General features: G+C 41.7%; 1 protein-coding gene across 1 annotated transcript; it reads left to right on the top strand.

Annotated features, from left to right (window-relative positions):
• Positions 1 to 265: 265 nt before the first annotated feature.
• Positions 266 to 26,835, top strand: Abraxas2 (abraxas 2, BRISC complex subunit). Its single transcript, XM_052196693.1, has 9 exons — positions 266 to 364; positions 5,668 to 5,758; positions 9,632 to 9,668; positions 12,081 to 12,147; positions 15,672 to 15,862; positions 17,649 to 17,768; positions 19,552 to 19,636; positions 22,169 to 22,283; positions 24,679 to 26,835. The coding sequence occupies exons 1-9, from the start codon at positions 266 to 268 to the stop codon at positions 25,146 to 25,148; spliced, it is 1,275 nt and encodes a 424-aa protein (XP_052052653.1). The 3' UTR covers positions 25,149 to 26,835.

The raw sequence follows: 26,835 nt of genomic DNA, 5'->3' as shown, positions 1-26,835 counted from the left end.
CCGAGTCAAATCTCACTCTGTTCAATTGTTTGAATCATCTCCGGCCTTTCGTCCTTCAACTTCATTTACAGAAGGGACAAACTGGATTATAACAAGGCTGTACAAACAGGCCACTGTCTGAGGGACACACAGAACAGAAGGTGCTGGTTCACTTTGATCTGGAATCCTTTACTTGCCTGTCCTAGCTTGGGGTAGCTTGGAAGACTCCATCTCCCAGGATGCTCAGCGGCGGGGCATCCGGAAGGTTGTGCACCCTGCGCGGGGCATGATGGGGGAGGTGGAGATTTCCATCATGGCGGCTTCCATTTCGGGCTACACCTTCAGCGCTGTGTGTTTCCACAGCGCCAACAGCAACGCCGACCACGTAGGTGTCGGGCCCCCTGCCGTGGCCGCTGGGGCCTTCGGCTTCCTCCTCAGGCCGGCGCCTGCGGCCAAGCAACGACCTCTGGAGGCTTGGCCTTCAATCCCCGGGACAAACCGATGAGCTGGTGACCCAGGCGGCTCCCGCCCCCTTCCAGCTCCTACACTCCGCGGGCCCTTCTCTTGGCGCTCTCGGCCTCGGGCGGGTCCTGGCACAGCTGTTCTCAGTCCAAAGGACCTAAAGCTCCCGGCCCCGCCAGTGTCAGGAGTCGCCTAGCCAAAACTGGGTGCCTACCCCTCGCTGAGTTGGACTTCCAGACTTGAGGAGTCCTTAGGTCGTGATGGAGTTCAAAGGTCTGGGTTGTAATCTAGGAGAGGATCCAAGTCCTGACCCCCAGCCTCACGGGTCGTCGTGTCTGTCACTGTTCATACTTATGAGATGTGGCTGTGGGTTTTTTCATCCCAATGGAAAATGGAGAATGTGAATAGGCACGTTAGGTGCAGAGTCTTGTTTGCACTTCCTCCAAGTTGCCTGTTTAGTTCCTCGGCGAGTGTTCTAATCCCCGGAACTAGTAATAGGGAAGTGACAGATCGCTCCGAAGAGCGATCAGAACTGTATGGGTTATGGAGTCCATAGGAGCAAAGTTCAGTGTCTATTTTACGAATTGCCTTTCAGTGCCCGTGACCTCTGACTGGAAATTTTTTGTGATATAGGTGCTTTTACAGGACATAATTTGCCCACCAATTAGCGATTTGTGTGTGTGTTGCTATTGGTGAACGATTTAAATTCATTAAATAAGAGATTGGGCTTTTTGTGGTTGTCATTACAAACAACAGTAGTTGGAGGGGAAATTGGATTTGTTTTGATGTCAGCAATCTTCGATTCTATTAATAAAGACTGATTCTGAAAGGTGATTCCGTTAGTAAATTGAGTGGAATGAATTTACTGTTCTTTTCGTCTCTGCAGTGTTGATGGTAGAGATTACTGCTCGTACTATATTCAGCATAGTTTTATTTTTTTTTCCCCACAGACAGCTCTGACCTTTGGTATTGCAGCTAGCTCTTAATAATGTAAGTGGTTGTAATGTTCCTAGTGTCCATGAACAGCAATTATGAGTTCAGGGTGCTTATTTATTCTGTTTTATAGAGTACGCAGGAAATCATAGTTTATGTATAAGGCAAGATTATTATAAAGAAACTTGGACAGTATTTCTATAAACTGCCATAGTTCTGTTTCTTCAATTGTTATTTATTCATTCTTTGTTGTTTTGAGATAGTCTCTAGGCTGGCCCTGAACTGATCCTCCTACCTCCAACCTCCTAAGTGTGGGTATTTCAGGGGTATGCCATTAAACCCAGCTCTAGATTTCTAGCCACTTAATGGCAATCTCCTTAATATTTATCTCCTACTTGTCATGAGAGAAGAAATTTTATGCAAGGCCAATAGTTTGTATTGTGATTTATTTGATTATACATTTTTGTATTAACCTTACCAGTTATGGATGTGGACTACTTTAGTAATGTCAGTTTTAAAGTTGAAGAACCAAGAATTTACTTTTGTAAAACATGTATGTTTGGTCTAAGAAAATTAATCTAAAGCCAAACTTATTCTGTGGAGCTAAAGTTAGCAAACATTTTTTTAAAACATTTTTTAAATTATAATTACATCATTTCTCCTGTTTTCTCCCTCCAGACCCCCCCACCGCCTTATACTCCTTCTTGTTTTCTTTCAACTTTATGGTCTCTCTCTTGTTTTTTAATTAATCACTACTACATACTCATATATGTATACATATATATTCCTAAGTATGTATGTGTATGTATATATATATATATATATATATATATATATATACATATATATTCCTGCTTAGTCTGTATAGTGGCCCCCATATGATTGATTTCAGGGCTGCCATTGTTTTGAATAACCAATTGGTTTGTTCTTTCCTGGGGAAAACTCTGTCCCACTCTCAGCATTCCTTAGTTGCCTATAGTTCTTTTTGTAGGGTTGAGGTCTTGTGGGCTTTTGCCTGACCACTTTGGCCTGTCTGTCATTGTCATCCTTGTTCAACTCATATTTAGGCAGTGAGCATATGAGCTTTATGAGCATAACTTCTGACAGTCGTACAACAAACATCATGATCCTATGGCTTTTACAGTCTTTCTGCCCTCTCTTCTGCAATGTTCCCTTAGCCTTAGGTATGGGAGAGTTTTGTGAATGAATTCATTGGAACTGCAATCCACAACTCTGCATTTGGTTATGGTTTTCTGTAATATTTCCATTTGTTGCAAAGAGGTGTTTCCTTGATGAGGAGTGAGGACTGTGTACACTTATCTGTGAGTGTAAAGACAAATGTTTAGATTGTTGTTAGGGATTATGGTTTAGTAAAGTGATAGTTGTAGGTTCTCCAAGGTCTATGACTTCACTAGCACAAAGGAGTTGGTTAGGTGTCTGGTATCAGCCAGGGTTTTCTTCTTAATGAACAGATCTTTAGTCCACTCAGAGAGCTGGTGGTTACTGCCAATGTATGTGTGCCCCATGCTGGTCATTGATATATGGTTCATAAGTGTCATAGCTGGGTAGAACTGTCAGTTGCCTCCTTCCTTTGGAAGCTTGAATAGTGCCTTCTGGTACCATGAGAGCTAGTCCTCAGGGAGGGTGGGTGGATTTAGATCAGTTCCAGCTCAGGGCTCTGGGCTCAGTTTTCTGAAGTGCATGGTGTGTCTTCAGCAATAGGAACTTCTACCTCTTGGAGGCAACCAAGGACAATCGCAATTAGACTGTTTGGGAGTCTCTTGGACAGCCATGAATAAAACCTCAAAAGAAAGATTTTGTTAGTAGTTTTTTAGCTCTTGAAGGAAAGAGATGTTTTCTAAAAAGGACCAGATAATAAAAGATAGTACTTTCACGCTTTTTAAAAAATTTGGAGTCATATGTCTCTTTAACACCTCTTCAATTCTGCTGTTGTAAAGAGAGAACAAGGGTAGACCATGAACAAATGAGGTGACTGTGTTCTAATAAGAACTTATTTATAGCACTGAAATTTGAGTGCCCAATGATTTTTAACAGTTCATGAAACATCTCTTTTAATTTTTGAAACCATTTGAACATGTAGAAACCATTCTTTCATAAGAAAGTTGGGCCTGAGGTTTACCTCTTCCTGTTATAATGTAATACAGTGGTTCTCAGCCTTCCTAATGCTGTGACCCTTTAATACAGTTCATGTTGTGACCTCCCCCAACCATACAGTTATTTTTGTTGCTATTTCATAACTATTTTGCTACTGTTATGAGCTGTAAATAACTAATATGCAGGGTATCTGATATGTGACCCCTGTGAAAGTGTCATTCAACCTCCTAAAGGGGTTGTGACTCACAGGTTGAGAACCACTGATGTAATAGTTACTCAGATAATCCAGACTAGGGATAAATAAACATTCCTAGGTAACTTTAGAATGTTTTAATGCCATATGAAGTTTTGTTTGTTTGTTTGTTTGTTTGTTTGTTTGTTTTTTGAGACAAGGTCTCTCTATGTGGTCCTAACTATCCTGGATCTCTCTATATAGACCAGGCAACCAACAACCACCCCCATCACATCTCTCAGGGACTGTAGCATTTATGTACCTGCTGAAAAGTTCCCAGAATTCCAAACATCACACAGTCGCAGAAACTATCTGCATTTGGCAAAACCATGCCTCTGCTACAGCATGAGGCAAATCATAGTTATCTGCTACAGATAGTCCAAAGCAGCCCTAATCCCCACACATGGAATTAAAATGAAAACACATTCTTATAATATTTCTGTGTGTGTTTTTTTTTTTAAAGAAACCAAGATTCCAGAATTCTCAAAAATGTCACTTACACTACTGTCCTGGACCACTAGAATCACTTAGTTGATATTTCTAGTGGTCATAGTCATCTGTTTTGAGTCTGAGAAGTCTTGTCTTTTTCCCTGCAGTGCTGGGAATTGAACCACTGATCCACATGCATCCCCAGCCCAAGATTTGTTTTTGCAAAAAAAGTCTGTATGTTAGTCAGATTTAAAGACTGCTGAGTAATTGAGAAGTTTAGAATACTTCATCTCTTGTGGGGTTGCTGGCAGTGCTGTGGGTGGAACCCAGGGCAGCCCATCTCCCAGGAAATTCTCTGCACAGCAAACACTCCCTCAAATCACATACAAAAGTGAGGCCACAAAGTATCTTTCTTGCCCCACTCACAGATGTAGACTAGCAACTGGAAATGTTTTTAAACTGGAGGTTTCTGTGGCTGGCTTGATGAATCAGTAGGGAATGGAGGATTATGTAGAGCAAGGCCTTGCTGCAGCAGAATTTATGCAATTAGTATCTGATGCACAGTAAGTGCTGGGTGTGCTATAAGTGCAGTAGTCCTACCAGTAAACAAGCACAGGGGCCTGCCCTGAGCTTACATGTTAGCCAGAGTAGGCATTGATGGTCCTGTAAGTCTATGACATGGCAGATGATTAGAAGACAAATGGGGGCAGGGTATAGGGGACAAAGTGCCTGGTGGAGGTTATTTCCTGTGTGTTGGTTGGGCAAAGCCTCTCAGTTAAGGTACCATTTGAGCAAAGGGAAGGAGTAAGTCTTGGGTCACTCAGGAGAGAGATTACAAGGCAGTGGGTCAGTTTGTCCTCTCAGCAGGAGGGTTATTTTGGCTTATAGGGTATGTATCCTCACCAGCCATGCTTGTACTGAACATGGCTGCAAGCGCTCAAACTGGTAATTTGCAAAGAAATTCTATGTTGACTGTGCTAATAGTGTAAATATTAGCACAAGTGTAAATAAGCTTTGCATTTACTAGATAGGAGCAAGTATGTTGGCTGAAATCTTGATTTCTCATTCCAGCTTATCTTGCCATTGTCTGCATTATTTGCTCTTAGTGGTAGTTTTAAAGTAATAAAGGAAGTTATATGAAGTTATAACTTCATATAAGCAACATGAAATTATATAGAACTTTATATAAGCAACCATGGCATGTTTCTGCTTCTTGAGATTGTCTGAGCATGCTATGGAACTGTCTAGGATTTAAGTAATGAACTCACCTAAAAACAGGAAGACTTGTTGATTTACAATGATATGTCATTTTCTGATATTTTCTTACATATGATCCTATTAATAGATTAGATCAGCTTACTGTGGTCCAGTTACTGGTGTATAAAACAGCACTTTACATGTCAAGCTTATTTGGATTATTGTTAAATAAAATTGATATAAAATAGTACATCCAAATTTCCTTTTAGTTTTAATAAAAATCATCTTTAAGTTTAACCAGATATTTTCTTCTATTTTAGGAAGGATTTTTGCTGGGAGAGGTAAGACAAGAGGAAACTTTTAGCATCAGTGACTCGCAAATCAGCAATACAGAGTTTCTGCAAGTAATTGGTAAGCTTGTTGTCATTAGAAATTTTTTTTCATATATAACTTTAATTTTATGTGTATGACTATTTTACTAGCATGTATGTCTGTGTGTCATATGTGTGCCTGGTGCCCACTGTGTGGGTCTTGGGAATCAAACTCAGGTCCTCTAGAAAAGCAGTGCTAAGCCATTTCTCCAACTCTAGAAATACCCCTTTTAAAACATGTACTTGTTTGTTTTATTCTTTGGCTCCTAACTGGGAGTATAGTTCAGTTAGATAGGATTTCTTTGTGTAGCTGTGACTGGCTGTCCTGGAACTTACGTATAGATCAGGCTGTCCTCAAAAGAGATAGCCTGCCCCCATCTCCTGAGTGCTGAGATTAAAGGCATGTGCTACCATGCCAGGCCTAAAGTAAATCTTTTAAATTTTGTTTTTATTTATTTATTTTTTAGTTTTTATGTATATTGGTGGCAGGCCTAATGTATGTCTGGGAGAGGTTGTTGTATCTCCTAGAATTAGAGTTTATAAATGGTTATGAGCCATCACGTGGGTGCCGGGAGTTGAACCCAGTTCCTCTGGACAAGCAGCCAGTGCTCTTAACTGCTGAGCAATCCTTCCAGCTCCTACCATAAATACTTTCTTTTTCTTTTTTTTAAAATTAGATATTTGCCTCATTTACATTTCAGTGATATCCCCTTTCCTCATTACCCCTACAAAAAACCCCTATCCCATTCCCTCTTCCCCTGCTTACCACCCCACCCCCCACGTTCCTGACCTGGCATTCATTCCCCTACACTGGGGCATCAAGCCTTCATAGGACCAATGGCCTCTCCTCTCAATGATGTCTGAAATGGCCATCCTCTACTACATACGTAGCTGGAGCCATGGGTCTCTCCATATGTACTTTTTGGTTGGTGGTTTAGTCCCTAAGAGTTCTGGGGGGGTACTGGTTGGTACATGTGAGCCATGGGTATTTTGATCCACCTTCCAAGAAGGATCAAAGTATCCACACTTTGGTCTTACTTCTTCTTGAGGTCTGTGAGTTGTATCTTGGGTATTCCAAGCTTTGGGGCAAAGACAGCTTCACGTGCTCCTAAGATAGTTGCTAGACCTCCACAGGAGTCCAAGGGCTACACTCAACAGTTACACTGGGGAAGATTGCTGAGAAAGAGGAAGTGGGGTATAAATGTATCCTCTCCCTTTTATCAAGTCTCCTTTTCATAAATAGCATAGTCTTTTCAAGAATACTTTAAACATCATCATGTGGCAGTCTTCATAAGCAGAATAGAGCAAGGGATGCTTTATTATATAGCAAATGTGTTAACACACATTCTCTCTCATATGTATGGGTATATACATGTGAATATAGGTGCTTGGATCAGCTTCCTATTACAGGAACTGTCTGATGACAGTGAGCTGTCTGATGTGGGTACTGGGATCTAAGTACCCACTCTTCAATCCATGAACCTTGGTCCTCTGGAAGAGCAGGCAGCTCTTAACCACTGAGCCATTTCTCCAATCCCAAAACACAGAATTTAAAGTGAAGCTGGGTGGGGCCTGGGTTGTCACACTGGGACCAAATCATCAATTTAAAATCCATTCTAATGGCCTTCTAGTACAGAGAATGAGGGCAAGGGTAGAGATTGAGGTGGAGTTAGAATTGAGGGAGAACAGCTGATCTGTCTGCAAGAGTAAAGACTATAATAGCATTCACACAGCCCTTCCCTGCTGCCATGCAAAGATGTTTTGTGTACAGGGCCTTTCATAGGGAAGTTTGGGGTTTCATTTTGCTTAACTCTTAAAATCCTAAAAAATGGGTTGGCAGGATAGCTCACTGAATATGAGGGCTTGAATAAGACAACAACCTGAGTTTGATTCTTGAAGTTCACATGGTAGAAGGAGAGAAACAGTTCCTAAAAGTTGCTCTTTGACCTCCAGAGCTATGCCATAACACATATAGGTGCATATGGAGGCACAAATGCATATTAAAATTCTGAATAGTAGAATTTTACTTCTTAAGTCTTCTGTGTATGTACTTTATTTATTTTTTGCACCTAGGATTTTAAAATCATCTAATAAATAAAGGTTAAATTGATAGATGCAAGGCCATTGAACTAATTCAGTAGACAAAGGCACTTCCTACCATAATGTCCTAAGACTGACTCCTGGACCCACATAGTAGAAGGAAAGACTAAATTGTCCTCTGACCTCCATACATATGCCATGGTGGTTGCAAGTGCCTGAATAGATTTTTTTTTTTTTTAAAAATCTAAATTGCCAGATGTAGTTAAGTGACTGCATAAATTGCATTTCCAGTATGGCTGTCAAATCCAGGCCCTCCATTTATACTAGTCAGACATTTCCCCCATGACCTACTTGCCGAGGTCATGTTTCTAGTGTGTCTCTAATCTGGTTTGTAAATTAAGAAGGAAACTGCTGGACAGTTTAGCTTGAGGACTACTACTTGTTCAGACTTCAAAACTTGATCTAGGGCTTTTAGTAAACAAAATAGTGTTGCCTTTTAAGTAAAAGATAAGTTTTCTTTTTTCCAAATCCTAAGTAATATTTTTGCCACCCATACTCCACATCTCAGTGACTGCCAGTGCCTGAAGTAACTCAGGGTTGTGCACTGCATTATTTTAAGCATCAAAAGAAGGGACTTTTATAGATGACATTTTCTTATTGTGTCATGAGTTGGTGCCATAGTGAGGCAAATAATCTCTTCTTCAGCGTTAGTCCTGTGCCGCACATGTGGTTTTGCAGGGTTAACTAGTAAGAATAGCTCTGTCCTCAAAGGCTCTGGTTTTATTGTAATTGAGGTAAAAGTATTGCCCAAAGTCCCAAGGCTGTATCTTTTTAAATAGCAGGTGATGAATCACTCTCTGGGAGAATATGGTAAATAGATTTGAAGAGTCAATTAGTCTCATGCTCTTCTAAAAAATCAGCCCATGACCCCCTGATGAGCTTGAAGAAATTGTTCATTCTGCTTAATCCCAGAATCTTTTCAGAAGCCGTTAAGATTGGTCTTATAAATGACTTTCCCTTAATACCAACCAGCTTAGAAAGAGTTAATGGACATTCAGTGTTCCAAACACCTGGCCTAAGTTGCCAGGCATCGTTAGATGGTTATTAATGGTAGGAAAGTTGAAGCCCTTCTCTTCCAAAGCTGTCCGTACAGCCTTTATCCAGTTTGATTAAATGCTTCCAGTCAGTGGCTACTTTTTCCTGTGATGCTTTGTTTAAATAGGTAAGATTGAGTAAGCTGGACAATAGCTGTCAGATATGCACTTACCACACAGGGACACAGGAAGCAGACTTCTCACTCTCCACTCTGCTTTGTTCTGAGACTCTGTCTGGGTGTAATGGGAAGCAGTGCCATCTTAGCATACACATGGTACCTGTTTACAAGAACAAAATGATCTTGGTTATCCTAAATTTTGGTTTTAAAAAAATCCTGAGGCGGGCGGTGGTGGCGCACACCTATAATCCCAGCACTCTGGGAGGCAGAGGCAGGCAGATTTCTGAGTTCGAGGCCAGCCTGGTCTACAAAGTGAGTTCCAGGACAGCCAGGGCTATACAGAGAAACCCTGTCTCAAAAAAACCAAATCCAAAAAACCAAAAAAAAAAATCCTGAGATAGGGGTTAAAGAGATGGCTCAGTGATAAGAGCACTGATCCCTCTTCCAGGGAGGGGGGGAGAGGTCCCAAGTTCAATTCCCAGCATTTGGTAACTTAACCACCATTTGCAATGGAATCTGATTCCTTCTTTTGGTATGTATGAAAACAGAGCACTCATATGTACATAAGATAAATACAAAAAAAATTAAAATCCTGAGCTATTTTATAGTTGCCTGTGCCTTACATGATTAACTGAGTTGATCTCCTTTGTCTGATTACAGAAATCCATAACCATCAGCCCTGTTCAAAACTCTTTAGGTAAGACACATTTGGTTTTGTAATTTTGGATCCTCATTGAAAAAGTTGTTTGAAATCAATAAATCAAAAAATCAGTCCTGTAACTGATTATATTGTAAGTTTAATTAAGGGTATTCGTCTATTTACAATTTTTTTCTGTTTGTTATTTTTGGGTTTTTTTGTGTGTCTGTGTTTTTGTTGTTGTTTGGTTGCTTGAGGAAAGATCTTGTTAGACTTGAACTCATGATCTTCCTTCTCAAGTGTGCTACCATGCTTAGCTCCAAAATCTTATTTATTGGATGCTAACTATGTTTGAGAAACTGTGCTCCAGTGGAGAGAGGGAAGGGGAGATATGTAAATCATAGTGTCAGTGAGTCGAGAATTCTTAGAGAAGACAGTTAATCAAGGACCATATATAGATAAAATTGTTTCTAGAAATCATATATAAATATACATTTAATTTTGAGACAAATTAAAAATGTTCATTGATTACAATAAAAGCTAGGAGCCAGGTAGTGGTAATGCACATCTTTAATTCCACCACTTGGGAGGTAGAGGCAGGTGGATTTCTGTGAGTTCAAAGCATACACACAAGGCTTTATCTCAAATTAAAAAATGGAATAGAAATGGCTCTTTTTATACTTGAGTTAATATACACCAGTTCTGTAATATGGCCACTGAAGGACAGAACTTAACAGCAGAGAAAAATTCTGAAGGAGAAATGCAGCAGGAGAGGGTCCCTGGAGTGAAGAGTAGATAATCCCAGACTCCTGCCAGGCCTCTCTGTCACATGGCTGAATGATGGGAGTCTTTGCTGCTAAGCAAACCCTTCACTATTGGGCTACATCTTCAGTCCTCTGTCTTCTTTCTTAACCAATACCCTTTCACCCTAGGAGTGACCTATGTTTTTCAGAAAATTCCCCTGCCTCTGCTTCTTCCCCCTTTCCCTCCCAGAACCCAGGCCAGTGTTTTCCTAACAATGTGCCTGCATAAACATCAGTCATAGTTCTTTGAGATAGGATCTTAAAGGATTATGTAGTACTGGCGGACTTGGAACTAACTTATAGACCAAGTTAGTTTCAGACAGAGATTCCCCTACCTCTGCTTCCCAAGCACTGGTATTAAAGATTTGTGCCACCATGGCCATCTTTTCTTGAGTGTTCTTGATAGCAGTGTCCTTCCTTCATCCCTTCTAGTCACTTTGCCTAGTTCTTCCTGCTGTTTGTCCCTTTTTGTCTTCACCCTGACCCCTCTGCAAGCACCTAGCACTCCTGGGATTTCTGTCATCCTCACCCCACATATGCACCCTCATTCCTTAGATTTTTCAAAGGATTACCATCAAGCAGGGTGGCTTCCTGGGAAGCCACGAAGTAGCCAAGGACTTCAAGTCTTTCCATTTTCACATAGCTGAAAGAGGAGCAGGGAAACCAGGTGAGCAGCCATGGGTTCATCTGGAAAGCTCATCAGGTTTTGGTCCACTTATTACCTCTGCCTGGCTATGGATGTGTTTGTTCTGGACCTGATAGAGCTTCACTGGACATGCTTTGTCTCGCCATCCTGAGTAATACCACAAGACATTGCAAGTGCAGAACTTTAAGAACAAGGATTTAACTCATACTTAGAATTGAAGGAAATCTTAGAAGTTACTTCAAGCTTCTTACTTTGCAAAGCAGGAAAGGAGAGCGGGTAAAATAGTCTGTCCTCCGTCCTGCAGTGAGGCGTGTGACTGCACTGGAGCTGGGGTCTCCCCACCTCCCAGTCAGTTTTTCCCTAGTATCTTGAATACTTTCCTGCCTGTGGGGCATGTGGTGGGAGGAGAATGGCATTTCTAACCAGGGACAGGGAAGGACCCTCCTGTGAGCACATTGTTAGAAGCTAGGCAGACTGGCTTCCCCTTAGCTGTACAGTTTGGACCATGCTTAGCATATGCAAGACTCTCCATCATCCAGTTGGCTAGTTTTGCTGTCTCTTTTACAAAAACAGCAGAAAGCCTTGATGAATTGGGATGAACTTGTACCTCAGCACTGTGGCTGGAACATATAATAGAAAAGCATCCAGCTGAGGGTCTGTTAAACATTCCACAGATGTTCATTTCCCCTCATTCCTCAAAAAATGAGTTGCTGCTATCTTTTTTTCATAAGTAATTGATACTTAGAAACAAAGTAGTGGAGCCATTTGAAACCACATATTTTGTAATTACTTGATTACTTTCCACACATGGAAGGAATGTCTTTTGAATGAAGCAATCTCTCAGTAGTCTTTGATACAAAATGTAGCTTCCCATCAACAAAGCATTTAGTCTGATTCTCTGTTTCCCAGCCTTAAAGTAGAAGCAGTTGCGTCTATTAGTGTTAGGTGCTCTGTAGGCCCCGTGGTTATGTCTATTCACAGTAAGATAGCATTTTAATTATTTTTTTCTTCTTTAAAAAACAGTTTTTATGATTATGCAAGCAAAGTGAATGAAGAGAGTTTGGACAGAATTCTTAAAGATCGGAGGAAGGTATGTTTTATGTATTACTTGCTCCAATTTGGAAATCACATCCTAGCATGCAAAAGGAAAAATAGCTAGAACCTATGATATCTGCTCTGTGTTAAGTATTCTCTTTTGGTTTTGGAGATCAAACCCAGTGCTCTGCCACTGAGTTACACCTATGTGTAGGTTTTAAGGTAAATTATGGACTTGAAGTAATGTTTACACTATATCATTGGGAGGATGAATCTTTATAATGTGATCTCATTTACTTAAACTTTGGGAGGAAAAGTGAACTTTAATACAGAAAACTAACAATAGTCCATGTGTTGGTCTGTACATGCTCTGCCCAGGGAGTGGCACTATTAGATGGTGTAGCTCTGTTAGCATAGGTGTGGCACTGTGGGTGTGGGCTTTAAGACCCTCCTCCTAGGAGTGGCCCCTGGTTCTAGAAAGGTTCAGTACAGCAGTATAGGGCAATACCAGAACAGGGAAGTGGGAAGGGGTGGATGGGGGAACAGGGGGGGGGGGGGAAGAGGGCTTCTGGGACTTTCAGGGAGTGGGGAGCCAGGAAAGGGGAAATCATTTGAAATGTAAATAAAAAATATACCGAATAAAAAAGAAAAAGAAAAAGGAAAAAAAAAAAGACCCTCCTCCTAGCTGCCTGGAAGCCAGTCTTTCACTAGCAGCCTTTAGATGAAGATGTAGAACTCTCAGCTCTGTCTGCACCATGTCTGCCTAGATGCTGCCATGATCCTGTCTTTATGATAGTGGACTGAACTTCTGAACTGATAAGCCAGCCCTGATTAAATGTTGTCCTTTATAAGACTTGCCTTGCTCATGGTGTCTGTTCACAGCAGTAAAACCCTAACTAAGACAATCGAAATAATTCTGGATGGTTCATTCTCTTTAGTTTATAATTTGAAAAATAATTTTGTAGACTTTTAATTTTAAAAATATTTTAAACTTATTTAACAATTTCATACCTATGTAGTGTATTTCTTGATCCTGTCCACCTCCCTCTGCTCCTTTTAGACCTCTCCCTAACATTTGTCTCTTTCATCTTCATGCCTTCTTGTTTTTTTTTTTTTTTAAGATTTATTTATTTATTACATGTAAGTACACTGTAGCTGTCTACAGACACCCCAGAAGAGGCCATCAGATCTCTTTATGGATGGCTGTGAGCCACCATGTGGTTGCTGGGCTTTGAACTCAGGACCTTCGGAAGAGCAGTCAGTGCTCTTAACCGCTGAGCCATCTCTCCAGCCCCGCCTTCTTGTTTTTTTTAACTCACTGAGTCCAGTTCGTGCTGCTTAGATGTACATGAGTAACCTACCAATGTCCACACACCCAGTGCAAAATGGCTTGTCTTCCTCCAGCAGCATTCAGCTGCTGTACCTCCTCAGCTTCAGGGGAAACCTCATACACATGCACTAACTTTATAGTCAAAACAATAATCCTGGAAAATGTAAATTATGCTGGGTAGGTAGCATATGCCTATAATCCCAGGACCCGAAGTATAGAGACTGCAGGATCAGGAGTAACAGGTTCTCATCGGCTACACTGTGAATTGAAGGCCAGCCCAGGCTACTTAACACTCTGCCTCAAAACAGCACCATCTACCACCTTATGCCCCCAAAATTGTAGGAACTGGAGAAATGACTCAGTAGCTAAGAGTGCTTGCTCCTCTTCCACAGGACCCACGATCAACTGCACCTATGCTTGGCAACTCACATCTGCCTGTAACTTCAGCTCCAGGGGATCTGATGTTCTCTCTGGTCTCCAGTGGCATCTGTACACACAATGCACACACATACATAGAGATCAATTTTTAAGAAATAAATTCCTGGAGCTGGAGAGATGGCTCAGCAGTTAAGAGCACTGACTGCTCTTCTGAAGGTCCTGAGTTCAAATCCCTGCAACCACATGGTGACTCAGAACCATCTGTAGCGAAATCTGATGCTCTCTTCTGCTGTCTGAAGACAGCTACAGTGTACTTACATATAATAAATAAATCTTTTTTTAAAAAATTCCTTTTAAATTAAAAAAAAATAAATGGAGGGGTGAAGATCTGGCTCAGTGGCTAAGAGCACATCTGCTCTTGCAGACAACATGAGTTCCATTCCCAGAACCCACCTGACAAGTGCTTAGTTAGGGTTTCTATTGCTGTAAATACAACAGCGTGACCAACCCAATTATAGAAAGGGCTTCTAGTTCCAGACGGTCAGAATCTGCAATGGCTGGACAGCATGGCAGGCAGTCATGGAAGCTGGAACAGCTGAGAGCTCACATCTTAGATAGGAAACAGAATGGGGGTGGCATGTGGCTTTTGAAACCTGAAAGGCCCCAGTGACACTTCCTTCAGCAAAGCCATATACCCACTAAGCCTCCCCAAACAGCAACTGGAGATTAAGTATTCAAATCTTTGAGACTTACATGGGTCCCAGGGTTTGGGGTACACAGTGTGTATAGCAAGGCACTTTACCTACTGTGCCATCTCACTAGCCCTCAATACAGGTACCCTTTTAAAAGGAGGGAAGAAAGAAAGGGAAAAAAGGGAGAGAACAGGCATGATGCAAATGTAAAAAGAATGTTGGGCAGTAGTGGCGCACGCCTTTAATCCCAGCACTTGGGAGGCAGAGGCAGGCGGATTTCTGAGTTCGAGACCAGCCAGGTCTACAGAGTGAATTCCAGGACAGCCAGGGCTACACGGAGAAACCCTGTCTTGAGAAAACAAGTCTAGAGTAGCCAAGACACACATGAAAGGAGAGCACAGATTGACATGTTTACCCATCACTCTGGCACAGAATGGGAAGCACTGACAGTATGGTGGGAATGAGGTGGGAGTGGTCGGTGAGTGGAAATTAATGCAGCGCAGATTGAGAATGCTGCTACAAACATCTCAGGTTCATTGTTCGTGCATTTACCTGAGTGTCACACACTCATTGGGCAGTCATTTTGAGCCTTGTCACAGATGTGCAGGTCGGAGGGTAACCTGTGTGAGTCCCTTTTTTTCCTTCTACCATGTAAATTGTGGATATCTTACTCACATCAGCAATCGTGGTGGCAAGCCCCTTTACCTCTTGAGCCATCTTGCCAGCCCTGCATACTTGATTTTGAATTAATTTTTGATCATTTCACATTTAGACACTTTTTACTATTACCAATTTTTTAGTTATGTGGCCCTATATGGGGTCACAACACAGTGTAAAATGCTATGCTATATGTCACTGTAAATTAATTTTCTAGAATTTTATACTAATAAGATTGTTCAACATCTATTTTCCACACCCTGCAACTGGCTACATTCACCAGTAGTTATTTTGAGATTCCTCCATGGTGATTTGCTTCTCTTTATTACTGTATATGATTCTAGTAATACAGGTGTACCATAGTTTACCCAGTTTTATCCGTTCACTTGTTGACAGGTTGTTCTTAGTTCTGGGCTAGCCAACCCAGAGTGGTCATGAACATTTGTTTACAGGGGTTCATTTGGATGCATTCTGAATTAAGTGAGCTCTTAATACTTTTCCTGTCTTCTGGTTTTATTGCAGAAAGTTATCGGATGGTACAGATTCAGGCGAAACACCCAGCAGCAGATGTCCTACAGAGAACAGGTCATCCACAAGCAGCTCACCCGCATCCTCGGTGTGCCAGACCTCGTCTTCCTTCTCTTCAGCTTCATCTCTACCGCCAACAATTCTACTCATGCTTTAGAATATGTTCTCTTTAGACCAAATCGCAGGTAAAGACAGCTTCCACCAGCTGTACATAAAAAGAGAGACACCAGGCCTGAAGGAAGGGCTCAGTGCTAAAGCAAACATGAGGACCAGAGTTTGGCGCCCTAGCACCTGTGTAAAGTTGGGCATGGCAGCTGCATCTGTAACCCCAGCACTCGCAGGCAGAAACAAGTGGATTCCCAGGGACTTGCTTGCCAATTAAATGAGTTAAAGTGGTTTGGGGATCAGTAAGTAACACCTAGATACCTTTGTTATTCTTCTAAGTGTACACTTAATTTGCTTCTTCATGACCCATTATGCAAAAATAGTTCTGCTTCATTTGGAGTCTAATTTTTTTAGAACAAGCAATGCAAAGACAGAAATTGTAAAAATGATCCATTATTAGTGATGAGGGTTTTGCATTGTGACCTTTTGAAAGCATTATGTGACCACGCTTTCTGTTTAGGAGTTGCAGAAAAGCTTTCCTTCTGAAAATGTGCTCATAGGATCAGTAGACAACATCAGTGAAATAGTTACAGTTTGGTAACTATGTCTAGGATTTCATTAATTATCTTCTAGATATTTCTTCAGGATTTGTGAATCACTGACATGCAGATAATGTATGAGCCAGAGCCACTGCCCTCAATGAATGTACAATAGAGTCTTGCTTTAAGGGAAAGAAAGTTGCTGACTATGCAATCCGAGATGGCTTCAGCCCTTTTATTAACTTACCAGTGTCAGAGACACAGAAGTCTGCTGCCAACCTTATCCTTTTGTTTTTGAGGCAGAGTCTTGCTCTGTAGTCCTAATGATGTGGAATTTGCTATTTAGAGTAGGCCAGCCTTGAACTTGTGGTGATCCACCTGGATTGGATGTTTGCGCTTTTGAGACGTTGTCTCCCTGTGGATCCCTCACAAACCTGGTACTAACCATGTAGCTCAGAACCAGCTTATGTAGTTAAGAATGACCTTGCCCTTCTGATCCTTCTGCCTCACCTTCCTAAGGAAGGCCAAGATTACAGTGTGTGTGCCAGCTTGTCTAGTTCATATGCTACTGGGTATTGAGCCCAGGGCTTTGGGTACTCTAGGCAAGTACTCTATCAGCTGAGCTACATCTCCAGTCTCCAATCCCAAGTCTTTACATTGTTTTAAAAAAATTTTATATATGTGGGTGTTTTGCCCTCATGTATTTCTTTATACTACATGTGTATACCACCTGATGCTGGTGCCACCAGAAGAGGGTGTTAGATCCCCTGGAACTGAAATTATAGATGATAGTGAGCTGTCATGTGGGTGTTGTGAATCGAACCCTGTCATTCCCAATTCTTAAAGGAATATTTTTAAACCTGGGAATGATGATACATACTATAAACCCAGCAGTGAGGCTGGAGAGATAGCTCAGTGGTTAAGAGCACTAACTGTTCTTCCGAAGGTCCTGAGTTCAAATCCCAGCAACCACATGGTGGCTCACAGCTATCTGTAATGAGATCTGTTGCCCTCTTCTGAGGTGTCTGAAGACAGCTACAGGGTACTTGCATATAATACATAAATAAATCTTAATAAAAAACAACCACCCAACAGTGAAGTACTGAGGTGAGCAGACTAGTTGAGCCCACAAGTTCAACACTTAGCCAGGCAACACAGCAGCAGAGCCAAGTATGGTGGCACATGTCTATAATCCCAGCACATGGGAAGCTGAAGCAAGCACAGTGTACATTTGAAGCCAAGGTAGGCCATATAGTGAGACCCTGCCTCAGACTAACAAATGAGAAATGTGCTTATCACATGCTGTTTTTCTCAATTCTCCTCATAGGTATAATCAAAGGATATCACTTGCTATTCCCAATCTAGGCAATACTAGCCAGCAAGAGTACAAAGTGTCTTCAGTGCCAAACACGTCTCAGAGTTATGCCAAAGTTATTAAAGAGCATGGGTAAGTTGAAAGATAAACTGGGTTCTTTGGGGAATGGTATTGCTTTGGTTTATATTTTTCAAAGTGTAAGGAGAAATGTAAAGTCAAATTTGTTTTAACTGAAGTTGAAGAAAACAAAGTTCTCTAGGCCACCACCATTATCACCACCATATATCAGAATTTGTTCTTAATAAACTGTAGAAATGATCCCTAAAGCTGACTGTGGTGAGACACACCTGCAATCCCAGCACCTGAGAGGCTGAAGCTGGAGGTGGTCATATGTTCAAGGCAAGCTTACTTAGTAAGGCCCTTCCTCAAAACAGTAACAACAGCAACAACAACAACAAAACAGCAAAACAAACCTACTCTGTAGGGTATGGAAGTGCATGCTTGTAATCCTAGCACCCAGGAAGAAGCAGCAACAGTGGATTTCTGCTGACTTCCATGCTAGCCTCTGCTACATAGTGAAGCCTTGTCTCAAAAAGATAAAAATAAATCTAAAAAACTGAGGCTGGAGAGATACTTCAGTAGAGATGAAGTACTTGTTGTGTAACTATGAGACCTGAATTTGGATTCTCATCCTGTAAAAACGCTGAGTGGGAGGCTGGAAAAAGGAAGCTCCCTGATTAAGAGCACTGTTGCTCTTGCAGAGGCCATGGGTTCTGTTACCAGCACCTGCATAGTGGCTCACAACCATTGTAACTCCAGTCCTAAGAGAGCAAGTACCCACTTCTGGATTCTGTAGGTACCAGGTGGACATGTAGTTCACAGACATGTGTGCAAATAAAACAAATTAGTTAAAAATAAAAGGCTGGGCTGGACATAGCACATTAATGACTCCTGCACCAGGAGCAGACAAATAGGCAGGTGCTTGGGACATGCCAGTCAGCCAGCAAAACAGCCAAAATGGAGAAGCCTGGCTTCTATGAGAAACTCTGTCTCAAACAATAAGGTGGAGAGAAATAAGAGGACACCTGACAGTGACCTCTGGCCCCTACACAAGCATACACATTGAAGCTCACTTTTATACCCACACGAACAACCATATATGTGTATGTTCGTCGTACACACACGCATACACGCACTACACACACTTAGGCAAACACAGACACACAAAAGAATCCCTAAAAGTACTAATTCTTTTATACTTACTAAAAAGATTTTATTTTATCTTTCCTCAAGTTTTATGTATTATATTTTTAAAGGTTTTTTTTTTTATACTTTATTATATATATGTAACTGTTTGCCTGGGTGTATAGATGTCCACTCACTGTGTGTACAGTGCCTGAGGAGAGCAGAGGAGAACACTGGATCCTCTGGAACTAGAGCTATGGATGCTCTGATTAGCAGTGTTGGTGCTGGGCCTTGGGCCCAGATCCTCTGCAAGGGCAGCAAGTGCTTTTAACCTCTGAGCCGTCTCTCACGCTCCTTTGTTCAGGTTTTAAAAAGTATAACAGCCAAATGTGATTGCACACACTTTAATCTCGGTACTTGGGAGGCAGAGGTGGGTGGATTGTCATGATTTCTACATCAACAGGGACTTTGTAATGAGTTTCTGGCCAGCCAGGGTTACATAGAAAGACCCTCTGTAAAAATAAAAATAGTTTGAAAAAGTAAGGATAAACATAGTCACTGAAAAATATTCTGTTTTTAATTAGTGTTCTTTTTTATTTCCTTTCTGTAACTATCGGGATAAGCATCTTATTGCTTAGAAGTCACCTTTGAGTCACAACACAGAGTATTGTGGTAGAAGTGATGCTCATGGTGATTTTAATAACTCTGGCATCTTTTTTCTGTCTTCTAGTACTGACTTTTTTGACAAGGATGGAGTCATGAAGGACATCAGGGCAATTTATCAGGTTTATAATGCACTTCAGGAGAAAGTGCAGGTAACTGGTATTTCCAACTTGTTCATTTGCTCAAATCCTACTTTTGTAAAAATAAATATATGTTTGTTTGTATGTATGTATGTATCTTCTAACAAATGAATGAGCATTGATTCAAAAGTCAGAATGCACTTTACTAGGATAATTTATGTCCGATATCAGCCATGAAATCCTGCCTCTTCATGTGCTAAGGGAGAGGTACTGCAGTACTTATTAATGCTGCTTCTTAGAATATGCAGGATCCTTTTGCAGGCATGCTTTTTTCTGGGAGTGTACCTTCAAAGGTGAGTTTGAAGAGGGGTGCTGAGAACAGTCTGTCAGTTATATTCTAAGGGGAGACAGCGTGAAAAGCTGATACCCAGTCTAGCCCTGCTTCCATCTAATCACTTCATCTTGCCCCTGGTCACCACTGTGGAGTGGGGGGATTGCAGTGGGATCTGTCTTTTCCTAGTCCATCATGCAACAAGTGTCTGTGGTTGTCATTTGTCATCTCCAACTCCAGCTACAGGCTACAGTCCTTCCCACTGCACTTACGTTTGAGAATAAGAAGAAAAGTGACAAAGTTGGAACTCTTCTAGGCCTGGGAAAGACCCCAGTAGATAGAGGAAGGAGTGAAGATAGCATCAAAAATGGGAAAGCCACCGGGCATGGTGGCATATGCCTCTAATCCCAGCATTTCGGAGGCAGAGTTAGATAGATCTCTGTGAGTTCGAGGCCAGACTGGACTACTGAGTGAGTTCCAGGACAGCCAGGGCTACACAGAGAAGCCATGTCTCGAAAAACCAAAGACTGCAATAAGATAAAATGGGGAAAGCCTTAGTAAAAGGGCAAAGTAGTACTGCGCAGTTTCCAGGGCCTGTGTTCACAACACACTAGAAAGCAGAGGGAATGCTATTCACACTCATTTGTGCCAAACTTCTTTCCTGGAAATTTCTGATATTTCTGCTATGGGAGGAATGTGTGGTGGAAAATTGTTTTTTGTCCTGAATTCATGACCATGCCCTTTCAGATCGTTTATACTAGCCAAACAACTTCTAAATGGTGTCACACATTTAGAATAAAATATGACTAAAAATCCTTGCTGAATAAAAAAAATTCAGCTCTCATAGTGGTTATTGGTAGCTGAATTATATACATTCAGACCTCAACTTTGAAACTTACTTTCCTTTCCAGATTTCCCTTATAATTTTTTTCAGTTAGATAAATCTATCTAATCTGTTTCTTAATTTTTTATTTTATGTATTTTGCCTGTGTATATGGATGTGCATCAGATTCCCTGGAGCTTGAGTTTGATCCCTGGAACCCACTTAAAGGTGGAAGGAGGGAACTGATTCCACCAAGACTCTCTCTGACCTCCACATGTGGTCATGGCACACCCCCAATCATACACAAACATGCTAATTCTGCACTTGTTAATTTTTAAAATTTATAAGTGTGTATATGTGTGTGTGTGCTTGTGTGTGGGTGCATGCTTGTGAATGCAAGTGCCCACACAGGCCAGATAATTCCACTGAGCTAAAGTTACAGGTAGTTCTGAGTCACCCAGTATGGGTAGGAACCAAGCTCAGGTCCTCTACAAGAGCAGTCCTGCTCTTAACCACTGGGCCATCTCTCCAGCCCCTAATGATAGTTTTTAAAAAATGTTGACTAAAACTGATTCTTCAGTGTATTGATTAATATATATAGCTTCTAGTACACACCTTAAAAAAATCAGCCTGGAAAAGTGGTTCAGTGGTTAGAAAATGCTTGCTTTTGAAGCCCAAGGACTAGAGTTCAGATCCCAGTGTCCATGCAGCGAGCTGAGTATGGTGCTGTGCATGTATTCCTGGCACTGAGCAGGCAGAGACAGTCAGTAGCTCTCAGTCTAGCCAAAAACCTCATGAATTCCATGTTAGGGAGAAAAACTTTCTCAAAGGAATAAAGCAGGGAGCAGTAGAGGGGACACCTGCTGCTTTTCTCTTTGTGTGTGCACACAACACACAGATATTTTTTAAAATTGTTAAATGGTGAGTGGTTCTTGAGGACAGACATTGAAGGTTGACTTCTAGCTTCCACATACATATGTACCTGTCTGCCCACACAGAAGAAAAGCAATCCTGACCAGGCATGGTAACATACACCTGTAATCTTAGTACTCAAGAAGCTTTGGGGGACAGATCTCCAGTTGGAGGCCAACCTGAGCTACATAGGGCAGTTTTGTCTCATAAAGGGAAGTGAGGGAACACAGCTCTGCTTTCATGAGCACTCAAGATTGCTCTGCCTTATCTGTCTGCATTTAACTTTGATGACTTCAGTGTTTAGTAACCTTCTTGGAGGCCAGAAGAAGGTGTGGATCTCTTGGAACTGGAGTTACAGGTGGTTGTGAGCCTGCTGGGAATTGTATCTGGTCCTCTGGAAAAGCAATTAATGCTCTTAATTTAACTGCTGAGCCATCTCTCCAGTCCCACTTTTTCATTGTAATGAGGCTGAAGTTTTTGATTACCTCCTGCCTGGGTTTGAAGCTAATCTTTTTTCTTGTTTTTTTTCCCCCCTCAGGCAGTGTGTGCAGATGTAGAAAAGAGTGAGCGAGTTGTTGAATCTTGTCAGGCAGAAGTGAACAAATTGAGAAGACAAATCACTCAGAAGAAAAATGAAAAGGAACAAGAAAGAAGTAAGCACCTGGAGATCGATCTCCCATTATTCAGTATGAGAGATTGGCTCTGTTCACTGGGTGGGGGACAGTGCCTGAACACAGAGTTCCCAGGGTAGGCACGTGCTCCACACTAACCTACACTCCAGCCCTTTCATTATTCTATTTTATTGCATCTTTATTTTATATTTGTCCTATACATTGTCTCACTGTGTATCCTTGGTGAGCTTAGAACTTACTCTGTAGCCCAAGCTGTCCTCTAAGATCTGACCCCCAAAGGCTCCCAAGTACTAGGATTACGGGTGTATGCTGCCATGCCTGATAAGGATTGCTTTTTCCACAAGATCCATATGACTTCACCTGCTGGGTGTTGTAGTTAAAGTCATGTGCTTACCATGCCTAGCTTTACTGTTTGTTTATTTTTGTTTTGTTTTTGTCCATTCATTCATCTATCTGTTTATCTGATTGATTGATTGATTGATTGATTATGAGCACCAGTGGGAGGTCAGTTTACAGGAGTTGGTTCTCCCACTGTGTAGGCCCCAGGGATTGAACTCAGGTTGTCAAGTTTGGAGACTAGGCCCTCAATCTGCTGTACCATCTCACTGGTCCTACTTTTTATGTTTGAGACAGTGTTTATAAATTGCCAGGCAGGCTTTGAACTTGCTGTATGTTCCAGGCAGGCCTCAAATTTGTGATCCTCCTGCCTCAATCTCCAAAGTACATAGATTTCTGTTTGTTTTTAGAGTCAGGGGTTCTCTGTGTAGCCCTGGCTGTCCTGGAACTCTGCTCTGTAGATCAGGGTGGCCTCAAATTCACCTGCCTCGACTGGAATTAAAGGTATGTGCCACCATGTCTAGCTCAAAGTAGCTAGAATTACAGGTCATGTTACTCAGCTAAACGATTCGTTACTTTATCATCAAATTATCCATTAAATGACTTGAGAACATTTTTGAAAACCCTCCCTTAATTCCCACAATTGTAAGGAAGGGTCTCCTATATTGTAGACTAGCCTTAAACTTTCTCTGTAATTGAAAATGCTGGGAATTAGTATAAGCACCACCATACTTTGCATAGTGCTGGGGACTGAATCCCAGGTTTTTTCCATGTTAGGCAAGCTTTGGACCTACTGAGCCATATTTTCAGTTTATCAGGAATCCAACACTAAACAAACACCAGGTTCACATGAAGGAGAGAGGGCATTCCCTTGTCTTTAAGCATTTCCTAGTGAGAAATGCTGTTTTTATGCTATTCCTTGAGTTTCCACAACTGAAACAAGAGGACCAAAGAGAAAAGCTGAAGCAGATAGAAGTCAGAACAGATATGTCTTAGTAGTCAGGGTTTCTATTCCTGCACAAACATCATTACCAAGAAGTAAGTTGGGGAGGAAAGGGTTTATTCAGCTTACACTTTCCACAGTGCTGTTCATCACCAAAGGAAGTCAGGACTGGAACTCAAGCAGATCAGGAAGCAGGAGCTGATGCAGAGGCCATGGAGGGATGTTCCTTACTGGCTTGTTTCCCCTTGCTGGCTTCCTCAGCCTGCTCTCTTATAGAACCCAAGACTACCAGCCCAGAGATGGTACCACCCACAAGGGGCCCTCCCCCCTTGATCACTAATTGAGATCCTTGCCTTACAGCTGGATCTCATGGAGGCATTTTCTCACCTGAAACTCCTTTCTCTGTAATAACTCCAGCTTGTGTCAAGTTGACACAAAACCAGCTAGTATAAGATCTTAGAAATTTGGTACAGATTTTTGTGTGTATTGACAATATCATCTGTTTCTAGAAACCAAATTCTTGGGGGTTGGCGAGATGGCTTAAGAGATCTTGCTGTTCCTGCAGAGGACTAAGTTTGGTTCCCAGAACCATCGTAGGGAAACTCACAGCTATAAGTAAATCTAGATCCAGAGGGCACAGTGCCCTCTTTTGGCCTCGTTTGGCACTTTTATGCCAATGGTAGGCACAGACACAAATACACATTAAAAGGAAAGCAGTATGGCATTTGATAGGATACTGTAAGGAATAGTCCCTGTTCATGTGACTTGTAACGTTATTAAGAAAGGTTTTCAGTGTCAGCTGGTGGGCAAAAGAGTGCAGAATCTGGAGTTACAAGCCTATGTGCTGCATGGGGTTGGGGTAGGGACTGTACTTCTAATCAGATTGCCTGGACTTTCAACTCTTGTTTCTTTTTTGTTTGCTTTTGTTTTTTGAGACAAGGACCTCACTGTGCAACTAGTTAGTCTGATACTTAATATGCAAAGAAATTAATGTATAGAGAAACATTTGTAAAATATTAGCAATGTTCACAGCATTGATGCTCATTTTCAGAACATTCATTTGACCATTTAACAAATGGAGGTAAAAAGCTATGAAGATACAGAACTTGTCAAGACATTCTTCCTGTTTCTCTGCAGGATTGCAGCAGGCCCTGTTAAGCAGACAGATGCCATCTGAAAGTCTGGAGCCAGCATTCAGTCCTCGGATGTCCTATTCTGGGTTTTCAGCAGAAGGGAGAAGTACTCTGGCGGATACGGAGCCCTCTGATCCTCCGCCCCCTTACTCTGATTTCCACCCAAACAATCAAGACAGTACTCTGAGCCATTCTCGCATGGAAAGGAGTGTCTTCATGCCCCGGCCTCAGGCCGTGGGCTCTTCCAACTATGCTTCCACCAGTGCCGGACTGAAGTTCACTGGAAGTGGAGCAGATCTTCTTCCTTCCCACAGTGCAGCTGGAGACAGTGGGGAGGAGTCAGATGACAGTGATTATGAAAATTTGATTGATCCTGCAGAGTCCCCTCATAGCGAATACTCACATTCAAAGAATTCACGGCCCTTGACACATCCTGACGAGGACCCCAGGAACACTCAGACCTCCCAGATTTAAGTAAACAAATGACACTCTCCACTTGGCACTACTTTTCTTAATGGCTTAGTGAGTGTTGTTGAGGACTTAATCTATGGGGAGACCTGCTTTCTCAGATGCCGTGGCTCCTGAGTGGAGCATCCTGTGCACAGAACTCCCAGAATCCTCTGTCAGCTGGTCCTCACCTCTGGGTACAGTGCACAGGTTCACAACAAAATCATTATGATAATCAAATTGTCCTAATTCTGGTGCGATTCATGGATGTACTAGTAAATTTAGGCAGAGTGAAACTCCTCAGTGTAGTCTGTCTGTTCTTTAAGATAAATCAGAGATCAGAGACTAAGCACAATTAGTCTATAAATACTCTCTAAGTCAGAAACTTACCTCTGCACTATCATGCCTTGAAATTTGCTTTTTTTTCAAAGGGAAATGAATTTAGCAGCAGCCTTCAAAGAACTTTCTATGATGAGCCAAATTGCTCTTTGCCAGAAAGAAATTTTGTTAATTCCAAGAAGCCTAATTGGAACAAGTCAGACATTCCTTCTCTCATCTGCATGGTTTTGTAAGATGGGAAGAGAGGGCTTTGTTTCAACTTTTTTCTACTAGCCTGATAATGTATTGTCACTTAAAATGGTTGCCTTTTTAAATATGGAGGAATACTAATCCCCAGTGAGTACTCATCCAGATCAGTGTCCTGAAGTCAGTTCCTTGTCTTTTGGTACACACACAGCAGCGACGCTGCGCTGCACCAGCACAGTTGGCCTGTGTTCTGGAGTCTTAGCGGGAGGCCACATACCAGTAGATGGCAGAAGGGAGAAGCCAGGCCTGAGTCTATAGTGAACAGATCCAGACACAGTGGATTTAACTAAGTTCCTGTGTAAAGGATGGAATGTACTTAGGTGTGGCAGATCCTGGGCTACAGTTGTGGAGGAAAGACATTTTTGAGAAAATATCCAGGAATCTTGGTGACTACAGATCCATTTCAAGTCTAAATAACCATACTTCTTTTTTTTCCCCCCCTAAAGTTGCCATTTAGGGGATGATTGCAAGTGTGTGGAGACCATTGGGATGCACTCATGCTTTTATTTAATTACTACGTGTTTTCTAGTTTTGCCCAGAATGTGTGAAGCCACTAAAATCCATTTTGAGTATGTTGGGCTACTGGATTGGAACTGGCAAGACCTACCATTTCTGGCCATCGATCTGCCCGTGATGCCTGGCGCTGAACTGCCTGTCCTTGGACTAGTTAAAACATGTAAGGATGAGGATGCCATCAAAAGGCTTAAAATCTGGTTTCAAAGGATTCATTTCGTTTTAGTGATATTTACTCATGAGCTCCAGCTCCCAGTCTCAGACAGTGGATACAGGATTAGAAATGAGATGCTGGACTGCTGGGAGAGCCCAGCTTTGGTTGTGCCCCAGGGTCTGCATTGTAACTGCTGTCCTAGTTTTTCTGGGCTCACACCACTTCCGTTTGATTTGAATGTCGAAGGTCACTTTATCTGCAGTGCGTTCCAGCTTTTATCAGCTACCTACTAACAGCTTCAGCACGGTATGAATCCCAGTTTGTTAAAGTGCCATCGCCATCTCCTCTGTTCAGATTTTGACATTCAGGAAAATATTCTTATTTTTATGCCATACTGAAATATACAGTGTATATCTGACAAAGCAGTTAAATGTGACAATAAAAACTTATTTAATCATGATA

The sequence above is a fragment of the Apodemus sylvaticus genome, chromosome 1 (genome assembly GCF_947179515.1).
Source record: "Apodemus sylvaticus chromosome 1, mApoSyl1.1, whole genome shotgun sequence".
In the NCBI taxonomy this organism is placed as follows: Eukaryota; Metazoa; Chordata; class Mammalia; order Rodentia; family Muridae; genus Apodemus; species Apodemus sylvaticus.
Note: the sequence above shows the minus strand (reverse complement) of the source record. Positions and strands in the feature narration are given on the sequence as shown.

Bases quoted from the DNA above. Each gene is read 5' to 3' on its own strand.
- Abraxas2 (XM_052196693.1), top strand. From the start codon at position 266: ATGATGGGGGAGGTGGAGATTTCCATCATGGCGGCTTCCATTTCGGGC. The intron at 5,759-9,631 runs GTAAGCTTGTTG...GTCTGATTACAG, and splicing joins AGAGTTTCTGCAAGTAATTG to AAATCCATAACCATCAGCCC. The intron at 17,769-19,551 runs GTAAGTTGAAAG...TCTGTCTTCTAG, and splicing joins AAAGTTATTAAAGAGCATGG to TACTGACTTTTTTGACAAGG.